This window comes from Lolium perenne, chromosome 4 (assembly GCF_019359855.2).
Source record: "Lolium perenne isolate Kyuss_39 chromosome 4, Kyuss_2.0, whole genome shotgun sequence".
Lineage (NCBI taxonomy): Eukaryota > Viridiplantae > Streptophyta > Magnoliopsida > Poales > Poaceae > Lolium > Lolium perenne.
The window spans coordinates 68,354,819-68,369,354 of NC_067247.2; the positions used below are offsets into that span (position 1 = coordinate 68,354,819).

General features: G+C 48.2%; 3 protein-coding genes across 3 annotated transcripts in view; 1 reads left to right on the top strand and 2 right to left on the bottom strand.

Moving 5' to 3' along the window:
• Positions 1-7,139: 7,139 nt before the first annotated feature.
• Positions 7,140-9,063, bottom strand: LOC127346863 (F-box/FBD/LRR-repeat protein At2g04230). Its single transcript, XM_051373113.1, has 3 exons — positions 8,149-9,063; positions 7,917-8,045; positions 7,140-7,766 (listed from the first exon to the last, which is right to left on the bottom strand). The coding sequence occupies exons 1-3, from the start codon at positions 9,061-9,063 to the stop codon at positions 7,341-7,343; spliced, it is 1,470 nt and encodes a 489-aa protein (XP_051229073.1). The 3' UTR covers positions 7,140-7,340.
• A 230-nt stretch (positions 9,064-9,293) lies between these two features.
• The window catches only part of LOC127292869 (uncharacterized), a 39,197-nt gene continuing 33,954 nt past the window's right edge, over positions 9,294-14,536 (top strand). The window contains exon 1 of the mRNA XM_051322384.2: positions 9,294-9,320. The gene's annotated coding sequence lies outside the window, so the exon portion shown is untranslated. The remainder of the gene's footprint in view (positions 9,321-14,536) is intronic.
• LOC127346864 (FBD-associated F-box protein At4g13985-like) lies at positions 13,259-14,252 on the bottom strand. The gene is made up of 2 exons (XM_071829004.1): positions 13,368-14,252; positions 13,259-13,326 (listed from the first exon to the last, which is right to left on the bottom strand). Exons 1-2 carry the CDS (start codon positions 14,179-14,181, stop codon positions 13,259-13,261), a joined length of 882 nt encoding a protein of 293 aa, XP_071685105.1. The 5' UTR covers positions 14,182-14,252.

Here is a 14,536-nt window from a genome sequence, read left to right on the forward strand (position 1 = left end):
TAGTTTGACCAAGGAAACATGGGTTATATGTCACAAATGTTATAACATCGGATTCATATTCGAATAAACTTTCTGGTTCTAAATTTTATGACACATGACTCATATATTATTGGTTAAGTTAGTGGTCGAACTTAAACCACGAGAAATGAGGTTCCATGTAAATATGGACGGAGCTTGTATTATTAATCATGTTTGTATTGACCTTGAATATTTCCTTTGTGATCTGCGTGGAAGAATTGATATCCTGCCATAGATCACATGATAAATCGGTACCAGCTCGTTCCATGTACCATTCGTTGCTTCTGTTGATGCGCAAGTGGAAGCCAGTTAGCGGAACTTACAAACATACAAACATGTTTTGGTACTAGTCAACGAACCGAGTCTCCTTTTGTGCTTCATCGGTTGATTTCTTATCATATTTCTATTTTCTCCATCATGTTTTAATGACCTGCTGTTGGTGGAGGCGAGGCGGGCCGGAGACAAAGGGTTTATTGATGACGATTGGGAGTAGGGGTGAAAAAGGTTTGAACAATTTTTGTCTAGTTTGGAGGGAAAATTGAAATGAAGTCAACTTATAATTGTACTAGAAGGATGCGTCTGTGTGTGTACTACGCCACGGGCACACAAACATTGTAGGAACAAGAACATTTTATGCTAGCTTAGATGGGTTTTGGTAGTTGAGAAGAAATTGAGTCGTGGTGTGATATGTCGGGGTTGACCGCGGGACACGGGACAATAGAATGAGGGGGATTAGGAGATATCCGTTGGATCTGCGTTTTTAGATTTGCATTTTCCTACGTGCTAAAGTTTAGAAGAGGAACATCAGAAGATGAGTGAACGGACGACTACCAACTCAATTTTTATAAGTAGAAAAGGTGAATGGAAACATTACAAGAAATCCGACATCCCCGGACGAGCTGACATTGTCATGGAATAGCCCCACAAATATGCATTTGTGATGTTTTTCCACCGTCACATGCATCTTCCTGGAATGTGTATCATATATTTGTCGTTGTGACTATGCACACAAAAAGTGTCACGGAATATGGACATCGATGACGGTTTATACATCAACCACCTATTGGTGTTTCCGTGACGGCGGATAACGTCACATATTAGGTGGGAGTAGTACATTGTATACCATTTCTGGTGACGATATAATGTCACTATTTGATGCCACACCAGGACTTGGTAAACCGTCCCACAATTAGAAGCATCACAATTATTTGTTTTGGATTAAAGTGGCGTCACTAGCAATAAATTTATTTTCAAATTCAAACTAAAACAAATTATCAAATCAGGTTCAATTGATAGTTACTACCTCCATTTCATAAAACAAGGCATATAAATTTTATCAAAAATCAACATTATATATTCACTCAGTTAACAATGAAATTGCATTATATACTCAGTCGACAACCAAATCACATTATATATTCACTTCACAGCAAAATGATCCTTAACATCACAAATGGCACTCACTAAGAGAGATGCCAGTCTGCGTAGAGCGAATGACGACGAGATATATTTCTCCTTTTTTTCCACTTCATATCTTCATGTTCCTTATGTATTTTGGGTCGTAGTTCATAATCCCCGGTAAACTAATTATCAGTTAATTGTAATGATGATGAGCAGTTGATGTACTACTTCACAACGCCATGGTATGCTCGACAGGCCCTGCGATGTACTACTGGAGTTGCCCAGGTGCTTGCAAAGTCTGGTACCATCAGACATGCTGAACTATCGGTATGCTGGACCATCAGACATACTGACGTAGCACTGCAGATATTTCTAGCATGCATAACTGAGATATGTTGAATACTAGACGTGACGTTGTGTGTGTGTGACCAGGTGCAAGACGCGCATGGCAGATCCATCCACACCCCGATCGGTCCTCTCATACCCGATCGGTTGCTCGATACTCTACTGTTAATGATCTCCTGCTTTTGTCAAACATGCCATATAGCAGACCAAAAATCGGTCTAGTCGACAGGGCGTGTGTTTGAGAACTGGCTCAGGTGCATTCACGCATGCTACATATCATGGACTCATGAGTGAATCATGCCTGGGTTTCTCTTGGATACGTCGACAAACGTGTCGTGTCAACTCCCTCCCATCAGAGGATCGATCGACATTCGACAGGCGAGACATGCTGGGAAAGCAGTATCGAACGAGATGTTACTCTACCTAGTAGGCACCTGACGAGAGAGTCGATGTCGTGGCCTTGTTGGTACCTGTCGCCGGCATGGTCGTCGACGCCGTTCCCATGCATGTCTCCGGCCGCCATTGGCCGCCCCGGTATGCCCTGTCATCTCTCATCGTCTCGCACAGTTCTACAGTCGACCCTTTGTAGCTCCATTCAGTCAATGTCCTCTACTTCATATCTCCTTCTTTTCGATAAAAAAACATATATTAATATCATGAAGATACCAATTACACATAGTTTATGCAACAACGCATTACCCTAGTGGCATTACGAATGTATACAACAAGAAAAAAGAATTACAATAAAAAAATTCCCGCTGCAGAGATCACCACCTTAACAACACCAGAAGTTCAGCTTCTCCAAAAGCGACGCCTCCAAAAGGGAACAGCGCATAGATGAAATCGTCGCTTGATCATAGATGTTCGAGCATCTCCAGCCGCATCCCCATAGCGTCCCCCAAACGATGCCGGATCGAGCGTTTGGGGCACATGTTTCCTTCGTGCCGCGTTTGGGGGACGTCGCTCCCCAGCCACGTCCCCCAAACAAAATTGCAGATATTTAAAATTTAAAGCAAATTCATTTAAACTTGCTATATATTACATATATATTACATAGATTCGAAAGAAATTTGATAAAATTTAAACTAAACCCTGATATAGTAGTACTTGCAGCGGCCAGAGGTGTCATAGTACTGGTGGAAGTTGTACATGTCGTCGGTGATGACCTCCTGCTTGACTCGCTCGTCGGGCTCATCGACAGGCTCGTCCTTCACCACGCCGCTTGGCCCAGCCTCGCCATCATCGGTGAGGTCCACGAGCGGCTTCCCGGTGTCGCGGATGGACATGGCGATCGCCGCCTCGAGGTCGCCACTCTAGGCGTCCTAGTCGTTCAGCGACGCCAAGAACGCCACTCGCAAGCTATGGCAGTCCTCGGGGTCGTCGATGTTGCTGCTCGTACTCCGCCAGCAGCGTCGCCTTCCCGGATGCCTCATCGTCCTGCTCCTCCTTCACCTCCGACTTCGGGATGAGGAGGGCGCCGCCGCCGTGCCTTTGCTGTTGTCGGCTGCCGCTGCCGCTGCCGCCGCGCCTCGGATTGACGGGCGGCGTCGCGAACTCCGGCTCCTCCTTCACCTCGCGCTTGGGGACGGTGTAGGGCGCGGCGCGGTGCGACGAGGACGGCGTCGATCGCGTCGGCCCTAACGAGGAAGAGTTGGAGGAGGACGAGTACATCCTCCTCGGCTGCCAGTGTGCTGCAGGTGATGGTGGCGGCGAGGACGGCGTCTCCAACCTTGGAGCGCCGTTCTGGATGCCGTCGACGATGTTCTCAAGGGTGCACCCCGGAACGCCCCAGAAGAGGACGTGCCCGTCCTTGTTCCAGCTATTCCGTCGGCCGACGAGGCCGGCGGTGCTGTTCATCTCGATGTCGTGATGCGCCTGGAAGTAGGCGACCCACCAGGCGTCATTGCCGGTGGCCGCCCAGGTTGGATCGGCCCGCTCCTCGGCGGTGAGGTGAGACCGCTAGGCCCTGATCGTGTCCCTCCAACGCTCCGTGCCCGGCGACAGCAGCGGGACGCCTATGCCGTTGACGGCCATCCTCCACCCGCCGCCGCTTGGCAGACGCATGTCCTACGGGACAGGATATCCCGCGTCGTACAGCGCCCACGCCTCCGCCACGGTGAGGCTGCCGCGGCCGAAGCCGTTCGCCGCGGTGATCTTGCGGGAGGACAACGACATTGGCTAGGGAGGAGGAGATCTGGGAGCGGTGAGAGGTTAGAGCTGCGAGAGATTTGGATGGGAAGGAAGCATGGGCGCTCTTAATGTACAACGGCTGCAGGCGAAGCGGCTGCGGGGTGTTGGACGCAATAAACACCGGCGCGGATGGCCACGCGGCCATGCACGACGAGACGCGTCCCTGCGTCACCTGGGAAAGCTGGGACGCCATTAACGTCGCTTGACCAAAGGTAGGCGACGGGGTTTTCGGATTCCGACCCACTGACACGTCGGGCCTGCCAATCCCCGCCTCACATTTCGTTATGCCCGAAGCGTCCCCTGTGTAGAGGGGATGGGCTCGGGCGCCGGACACCGTATTGGGCCGCGCCGGACAAAAAAAAGGCTTTGGGGCACATGGCTGGAAACGTTGTTTTGTCCGGCGCGCCCCAAATCCCTTTTGGGGGACGCTTTGGGGGACGCGGCTGGAGATGCTCGTAGATTTTCACCTTGGAGAAAAGTCATCGCTTCCAAAAGCAATGTCTTCAACAAGGTCATTGTTAGGCACAACCAATTAAGACCGGACCTTTGATTTCCACCCTAGATGGTACGATTTTAAACTTCTCCTGTGACGTCGCCCCCACCTCCACCGCCACTGTTCCAAAACACAATTCACCAACCCAATTCACCTTCGCCGCAAAGAGTCGAATCCTCATTGCCAGTCCCCAAATCTCGGCTTCCATGACATTCTCTGCCACACGACTTCGCCATGGGAGAGAAAGCATCCCCATGACGGTAATGGCCAACAGAGCTTCCCAGCGCTCCCTCTCAAACCAAACGGTCGGAAAAACATGGGTGCGCTCGACTGAATTCCATCTGATCCAGCAAACTCTAGGCATGAATCGCACAATAGAGTACACTGGCGGAGCCTTCCGAAACACGACACGCCCACCAGATCGACGGGGACCTTTTACATATGAGATCTCTCTCCCAGATCAATTAAAGATAATAATGTGGATTTGATAGATGATGACTTAATTTTTGGATGATGGATTTTTTTCTTCATAAAACAAGAATTTGAGGCTAGCTGCGGAGTCTCTTGTAAAACGAGAAATATATGGAAGGTACTTTAAATCAAAGAAAATGAGAGCATATTCCTGGGTTCTAAGAAACAAAATAGAAAAGGAAAACTTCCAGATACAAAAGTATGACCATTTGCGAAAATCTCAAAAAAAACAAGAATGGTCTATGTAGCTGGTGTACTAATATTCTCCAGTTTTCTTACCATTCTCTCTCAAAAAAAGTTTTCTTACCACTTAAACGATCACAATTTTGTACTCCAAATTTGGCAAGTGTTCATGGTTGATATGGTACAAATGTCAACTGAACCTGCTTTATTACTAGTAGATCTACTGGAATAATAGTTGCTAATAGCTCTTGTTGTTACAATGCCATGAGCAAATAATCAAACATCTCTCATCTCCAAGGGGTCTCCTCTCGTCCCCGTGCAGCCACGCCGGGCTGCACCGGGGGGCTCCCTGCCGTCCTCCAAGAGGTCCCCTTGTCCAGCCACCCCCTCCTCATGTCGCTGCTCGAGATGTCGTTGGGCGAAGCCTAGGCGGCATTAATTTTGTACGAATTTGGAAAGTGTTCAAAATTTGCTTCGAGCTATCCAACTAGCAGACTCTGAATCAATTAGCTCACACACCATAGTTACCTCCGCACTATCCTTCCTAACCATTCGCTTTCATGTCTAGATCCAGGGGTCCTCCCAAACCGTATAGAGCTACCATCTCCGACGCGCTTGATTAAGCCCTTGCTTAATGGTTCTCTCCCATAAAGGATGGCATTCCAAATATGCGAGGAATTTCTTTTTCCTCCTTGCTGCCATGAAATCCCTATCATGAAAATATTTTCCTTCCAAAACTTTAGCACACAGAGCAAGTCTGGTTTAGTGATCATTGTATATTAACTATTGCAGCAATAGTTGCTATAGCTCTTACTGTTACAATACCATGAGCACATATACAAACATCACCACTTAAGTTCAACGAAAATAATTTGCAAAAATGGAAACTACGAATTGATGTGGCATGTGAAAACCTGAATTTTCGTATATACACAAAATCTTTAATTTTCTTATGCAAGTCGCTGATTTCACCATGTACCATTGTCCATAGTCACGTGGCCTAAGCCCACCCACCTTTTAGCCATACCATAACACAAACTCCTACATCCTACTTTCCTTAATTGGGCATCTGATACTACATTAACAACCTTTTAGCCATACCATACTTGCAAAAATGGAGTATATTTTGTTTGATTGTAGTTTCTAAACAAGCATTCCGCCCGATAATAACCTTGATATATGATCATGGTTCATATTGGGAGATGCATGGAGTGAACTTTAAGGAAAATACACGAGTGTGGCGCAACTATGGTTGGGACAAGTACCAAAATAGACAAGTAATATGTCTATATGTTTATAAGTATGATGGCAAAGGCTGAGGGAAATAACTGATCAAAATGATCCTTTCTAAACTGCATATTAGCAATTGTGCGACTCTTAAGCCCAAAAAATACAGAGTATAATGAATAGTAAGACAAGCAAACATGTGTTTAGATGCATGAACCGCCAAAAGATTATTTTTTTTCTGCGAATAGGACACTGGCATTAAAAGAAACATAGAACAGTACAAAACAGCCCAAGAAAAACAAAAATTACAACGAGATCCTTGAGAAGCCCTTCATTTTCAACCTCTAGACCAGATTTAAGCATACAAAATTATAAAAATAGCGTAGCCGATGCTTTTGTTTCAAGCAGAGTCTAGACAGAATATGTCAAGAGTTGGGTCTTTGCTCACAAAATATCAAAAATTTCTGTGAACAAAATCCAGGCAACAAATAAAGCCACACCACGAGGAAAACAAGAACCATTTAATTTATGTAAACTTCCACTAACAAATAAAGCGTCGATCTGCGGTCTGGAGGCGACGTACGACTCCTGAAACTACTCCAGCGGCGGTGTTGTGGGTCGGTGGCGGCTACACAGCTACAAAATCTAGGCATAGATGGCCCTAGGCGGGCTATTTATTGGATCAAGTGTTGGTAATAGCTCTTGCTGTTACAATACCATTATACCAATGAGCAAATAAACAGATAACACCAAAGAAGTTCGTAGAAGAATAAGCATGGTACATTGCCTTCCTAGTGCAATATAACAAAAATTAAACTATAAAGTAAACCCTTTCTATTGCTCTACACAAAACCATCTTGTTTCTACAAGAGCGATAAGACCTTCCATTCCATTGTTGCATGAAGTAGATCACTTTGTAAAGACGGAGCATCAGAAAGGGGTGAGACAACTTTAGACTACATGTAAGATGGCATACCAAAATTATTATTTGAAGATGATACGAGGGTGCTTCTCAAAGGGTAACATAACCATACAAGAACGAGGCGTCGAACGGATCAGGCAATGACAGATCATGCGTACGCTTCTTGTAATCTTTCAAAGTACTCGAAGAAAAGCTTTTGAATTCCAACCGAGCGTTGTGAGAAGCTCTGTCTTCCAGGCGTAGCAGCTTGTTTTGGTTAGCCTTCCATTTGTCGTTACAGCGGATAACGGTTCCGAATTCCATTACCTCCAGCACTTTGGCATTTAGAATAAAGAATCTGGCAAAGTCGGCTTCTACACCCCAGCCATAGTAGACCTTGAGTGCCACTTTTTTCAGGTGGAGCTCAAGGCATTCAGCTGGACCATCCGGCGAGGCATACCTCCGCACGCTATTCATCTTGTTCCGTGGGGGTAGCTCGTTTCCATTAAAAGGATGTTCAAACCTCCGTGGTTCTAACTAGAGAAAGAAAGAAGAGATGGTCTGATTAAATGCAGCAGCAAAAACAAGTTTGCAACGTGATATAGTATAGTTGATTAGGGCCAATCCGATGCTCGTTTTGACATACTAAAATCATGCTAGGAATTAAGAGCAAATACGAGTACTCACAACGATATATAGGCTCTCGAGGCAGGGGAAGCATATGAGGAAGTCAAGAACCGCATCTAAATCGGGACCAACATAATCAAGGGCCAAAACCTTCACGGTGCGCATTGTGCTTGTTAATCCAATCATTTCCTACAAGAAAATAATATGGAACATATTAAGAACAATAGACAGCATATGTATGTGATGGGCATAAAACTTGAAATTATTAAGACCGCGAGCTGCGACTACGCACCTGAAAAACTGTTGTTCCAAGGTGTAGCTGTACCATGCCAAGCGAACCCAATACCTCCAGTCTGGGAGCCGAGATGACCCGGATGATGGTAGAGCCATTATCCGGATCCAGTGGCAGCAATCTTTCAAGACAAGGGGCGTCCTCGACAACCAGCTCGTTGACATTGACGGTGCTATTATCGCCTTGTGGTTTCTCCCAACGAGCAAGGAAGCCGATGCTCTTGAGGGTCGGGGAGCTGATGCGGAGGCAGCCGACGCCGACATTCTTCTCCAGCAGAAGGATCTCCAGCGCGGGGCAGCCGGTGAGCACGGCGCGGAAGGTCTCCTCGGTCATGGTGACCCTGCGCAGGGTGAGCTGCTGGAGGCACGGGAAGTCCACGGCCAGGTTGGGCGGGAGACGGCACCAGGAGAACTTGGCAACTCGAAGCGCGGGCGCGTGGCGGAACACGGATGGTGGCAACGTGATGCGGGTGTAATCGTAGCTGTACGTGAGCTCCAGCTTCTGGAGGTGGGAGAGGACTCGGGGGCAGAGCCATAGGTCGATCCTGCCGTCGCTGGCGTCGTCGTCGGTGTAGTGGAAGCGGCGGGGTAGAGGACGGATGCGGCTGAGCGAGATGCGGCGAGCGGGGCCGGTGTGCGCGGAGAGGATGCTGGAGATGACCTTCTCGGAGAAGCCGCAGCCGAAGTCCCCGACGTCGAGGTAGAGCGGCGCGGCGCGCCAGATGGGACGCCACCGGCGGGAGAGCGCCTGCGTGCGGCCGCCTTCCCTTGTGGGTAGGAGAGAGACGATGGTGCCTAGCAACTCGTCGGAGAGGTTACTGATGAAATCGGCGCGATCGCCGCTACTCGATCGCGATGGTTCGTCGCCATCGCCGTAGATTCGCTTCTTGGAAGCCATTGTCTCATTGTCTGCCATTGGAGTCCTGCTTGTACACGTACTAGCTGGTTTGGAAGAGCGAGAGGGCAGCCCAAGTCTATTATTGGCCGGGCTTAAATTTACGTGGCACTGCTGGCTGGGTCCCACGGGAGAGCCATAAACCCTGTATATATCTTCCGTCTCCCGTCAATTTCGTCTTCTACAGATTTCATTGATGCTTAGTAATTGCTAACGTAGATTTGATAGATGCTAAAGCCACTCCGAGCTCGCTCCGCTTCGGTCCCTGCTGATTGCCGGCACCGCGGTGGAGGCTCGCGCTTGCGTGGACGTACCGAAGCGGCCATGCTCCCGATTGACCGGACTCCCTGCCTACCACGCCTGGCGCTAGTTTCGAATCGCCTCCCTTGGTACTTGATGCGGCCGGGAAACGAAATCGCACACGCTGGCTGCCTTTTAATTCGCCCAACGAACCAAAAAAAAAAAACCATAGCCGAGAAGGAACGTTGGTAGTTCACGATAAACTGTGCCGAGGCTGTCACGGATGCTTTCCCATTACCATGCACAATATTATTTCGATGGTGCCATGCTCTCCAGAGAAGAAAAATAATCCTGCAGCGCTCATCACTTCGTGTGCTTCCCAGAATATGGAGCAGCCACTCTTTCCCTGTCGTATAGAAAACGTCTTCAGGCGGGAGCTCCCAAATTTCACGGACCTCCTCTCGAAGGGCTCTTGCCAATGTACACCGTACGAGAGCGTGATGATCATCCTCTACCTCCATTCCGCAAATGGTGCAGGTTGGATCCACAGTTGAGATACGTCGGTGTAGGCCGGAGCGAACCGCCAGCGTACCCGTTGCGGCCCTCCAAGCAAAGACCCGGAGATTTTGAGGAACATTTGCTTTCCAAACTAGATTCCATATGCCTCGATTACCCAAAGGTTCCTTCTCGGCTATCCATTCTAAGCGTCCCTCTCGAGAGATCACAGGACCTGAGGGCTCCCCTGAGTTATCAGGGTGGGTGGCACCTGGAGAGGGGGCTTTTAAAGCTAATGTCGATGCAGGTTGGGATGCAGCTTCTAAAAATGCAGGGCTAGGTATTGTAAGATCACTTAGGTTCTGTGTTATTCACGGAATGGAGATTTATTCCGTATTGTGAAAGTGCGGAAGAGGCGGAAATGCTAGCAAGTTTGGAGGGGCTAAAACATCTTGTACGCCTTCATCGCTGGCCGGCAACCCTGGAGTCAGATTGCCTACGTGTTGTCCAAGCAATGAATAACCCAGCTACTGAACCATCCTCTTACTGGGCTCTCTGTCAAGAAGGGCGTGAGCTTCTGCGAGTCTACAATGATATAAAAATCGCCAAAGTAGATAGAGTTAGCAATGGGGTGGCGCATGTGTTGGCGCATTTAGGTATATCAGGTTTTAGTGGTGTCCTGTGTGATGCAGCCCCTGCCTGTGCGCGGGAGTTGATCGTGGATGATTGTAAGCACATTGTGTAATTTTCAGGGCAGCAAGTTTCTTTCGCACTCTTTTCCTTACCAGGGTACCTAAGGGGACTGGAAGGTTTTTAATGAGGCGGCTTGCTGCTCTTATTTATATAGATCATCCTTCAAAAAAAAAACCCATAGGTTCTAAGAAAGACAAAATACATTATAAAAGTGTACACTTTCAAAAAAAAAACTCACTCCGTCCACAAAAAAATATCTCAACTTTGTTAAAATATGCATGTATTTAGGTGTCTTCTAGAGCATCTCTAGGAGATGATGTATTTACTCGTAAAAAAGCAAATGCACATCACCAAAACATGCTGATATAAAATAATATACATCACATCATGAAAAACTTCTACCTACAATTGATCATGTATTTTAGCTAAGGTGATGTGAAATACATCACATCTGCACAAAATCCTTCTTCTTCTTCTTCTTCGACACATCAAACTTCAAATTGAACAATTGAAATTGAAACTGAAATGAAAATATTAGTAATTTAATTCAAACACGTGTAGTTCATAATATAGATTGAATATATCCAAACACGGCATTAATGTGATAAAAGCCTATAAGTCGACAACCACTTGAACCCTAACCTTCGACACTACGATAGATAGTTCGATCCTAAAACTGAAAGATAGATAAACATCGAAGATGACAGCCACTTGAACCCTAAACTTCGACACTACGATAGATAGTTCGATCGTAAAACTCGAAAGATAGATAAACATCGATGGTGGAGGGGGAGTTTGATCGTAGCCATCGTCGTCGGAGCTGTTGAGGTTGTTCTAGAAGTCCAAGTCTAACTCAAAAGACGAGCCCAACGAGAGGTCGATGGTAGAAGGGACATCCACGGTCGCCTTGCCGCAGCATCTTCCTCCTCCACCTCCTCCTCCTCCTCCTTCTTCGCATTCTCTATCACCACTAAGTACTCGGTCACAAAATGAACGAGCTCGGGGTCGCCATTGCCTCCTTGTCAGCCCCATGCGCCGTAATCTGCAAGCAGGCACAACGATTCTTCTTCTCCTGCTCGCGAGTGACCATGCGCACCTGCGCGAGAGGAACTCAGCCTTCTGAAGTTCATCTCGATGCGGCCGATCGAACGTCCACACTCCAAATCGTACGCGCGCGCAGCGAGCTACAGTGATGAGAATGTCGGCGATGAAACGGCTAGTTTCCGATGCCGCACGCAAAGGAAACCCGTCGAAGACCTTGGGCGGCGGCATTCCCAAGGTGGGCCGGCAATGATTCGGCCAGGATTCCACGCGAAGAAGCAGGGAAACCGTGTGTCAGTCTTTGGCGGCGACGCGGCGCCGAATCGGCAGAGACTCCGCGTGACGAGGCGTGGGAACCAGGCCTTCAGCGGCGACCAATCGGACGAGAAGAGGTGTGGGAACAACAGAGTGGTCTTCGGCGGCGGCGTGCGGGTTCGGACGCGCGGTCGGGGAGGATGAAGAGGCGCAGGGAAGATTCAGTGTGGCGGCTAAGGGTACACACCCGCGCTGGCTAAAATATATATCAAATATAGTTTTCTTCCACCTTAACAATAGCAACATGTTACGGTTCTAAAAATAACAATACCCATGGAGAAGACATGGGTCATGGGTAGTGGGTACTAATGCCAGCTGAACGATGTCAAACGCAATATTACAACCAATGAGCAAATAAACAAACAACACCAATTAAGTTCAGAATACAGAAAGCATAGCAGATGGCGTTCACGTACAGTATTACAGAAATTAAACTATAAAGGAATCCCCTTCAACATGTTCTACACAACACCATCACGTACTCTGGCCATTCCTTGAGCTGCTTTGGCATTGTCCTTTTATATTTGATTTTAGGGAAGCCACACGACCTTCCATTGTTGCATCACTTTGTATAGACAGAACATCGAAAGGGGTGAGACAACTTTATAGACTACATAAGTAAGATTTTGTTGTACCAAAATTGTTGTTTCAAGATAGTGTAAGGTCATACTTCTCAAAGGCTAACATATCCGTCGAAGAAGGAGGCGCCAAATGGATCAGGCATTGAAAGATCATGTGTATGCTTCTTGTAGTCTTTGAAACTAGTCAAAGAAAACCTTTTAAATTCGAACCGAGCATTGTGAGATGCTCTGTCTTCCAATTGTAGGTGCATGTTTTGATTAGCCCTCCATTTGTCGTCGTACTCTTCAACAAGTCCAAATTCCATCCGCTCTAGCACTCTCGCATTCAGAACAAAGAACCGAGCAAAATCAACTTCTATACCCCTGCCATAGTAGACCTTGAGGGCTACCTTCTTTAGATGGAGCTCAAGGCATTCAGTTGGATCATCTAGCGAGGCGTACTTGCGCATATTTTTCATTTTCTTCAGTAGGGGTAACTCGTTTTCATGATACGGATCTTGAAACCTCAGCGGGTGTAACTAGAAAAAGAAATAAGAAACAATATAAATACAATAGCAAAAAAGTTGGCGACGTGATAGTAGTTGACAATCAAATGTTGGTTTGACTTTATAAGCATGCTAGCAAGAAACAGATACAAGTACTCACAACGATATACAGGCTCTCCAAGCAGGGGAAGCACTTGAGGAAGTCGAGAACCGTGTCCAAATCAGGACCGACATGATCGAGAGCCAAAACCTTCACGGTGTGTATCGTGGTTGTCAAGCTGATAGCAACCATTTGCTGCAAAACATAACATGTTAAGAACAATAGCATGCACATGATAATAATGCGGGCAAAGGTAAAACTTGAAATTAAAGACCTGAAAAACTGTTGCTCCAAGTTGAAGGTTTGCTATGCCGTAACTGAGCGAACCCAATATCTGCAGTTTGGGTGCGCTGATGATCCGGATGATCGCTGAACCTTTTTTCTGATTCAGTGGCAGCAGCCTGTCTAGGCGAGGTGCGTCCTCGACAACGATCTCGTTGACGTCGTCAATGTCATCATGGCATTGCTGTTTCTCCCAAGGAGAGAGGAAGCCGATGCTCCTGAGAGTCGGGGAACTCACGCGGAGGCGGCCGACGCCGACATTCATCTCCAGCATAAGGCTCTCCAACGCGGGGCAGCCGGCGAGCATGGCGCGGAAGGTCTCGTCCGTCAAGGTGACCCTGTACAGTGTGAGCTGCTGGAGGTGCGGGAGATCCGCGGCAAGGTTGGGCGGTAGGCGGCAGCAGCCGAACCTGGCGACGCGGAGCGCAGGCGCGAGGCGGAACACAGAGGGCGGCAGCGTGGTGCGGCAGTGGTCGTAGCTGTAGGCGAGGTCCAGCTCCTGCAGGCTGGAGAGGTCCCGGGAGCGGAGCCACCCGTCGACCCTGCCGTCGCCGGCGTCGTCGTAGACCTCGCGGCGGTTGGCGTAGTCATAGTTTGTGGGGAGGGGGTAGAGTTTGGTGAGCAGGATGCGGCGGGCGGGGCCGGCGTGGGCGGAGAGGATGGCTGAGAAGACCTTCTCGGGGAATCCGCGGCCGTCGTCCCCGACGTCGAGGTTGAGCGGCGCGGCGCGCCAGATGGGGCGCCACCGGCGGGAGAGCGCCTGCGTGCGGCCGCCTTGCCTTGTGGGGAGCAGGGAGACGATGGTTCCTAGCACATCGTCCGGGAGGTTGCTGATGAAATCGGCGTGATCGCCGGTCCCCGAGCCCAACAGTTCACCGCCACCGTCGCCGTCGATTCGCGTCGCCATGGGGGGAGGTGCTTTACACCGACCTGGTCGGTGCCGAGCGACGCGCCGACCACCCCCCGGCCGTTGTTGGGCCGGCCCACGATACCTGCTGGTTGTTTTCAGTTCGGTGACGAGTCACACAGTCAGGAGTTCGATTCTCCTTGACAGCGAAATTTTCGATTCGTATATTTTTTCAGTTCGGTGACGAGCTAGAAAGTCACAAGTTCGATTCTCCCCGCCTGAATTTTTTTCAGTTCGTGGTTCTTTTGTAAAAAAAATGTACGAAACAGTTATAGAAAACAGAAAAAGTATTTTTCGTTAAATTCGGGATTAAATAGAGTCCCATTTTCTAGCTCCCCCTGGCTTCTAAAAAATA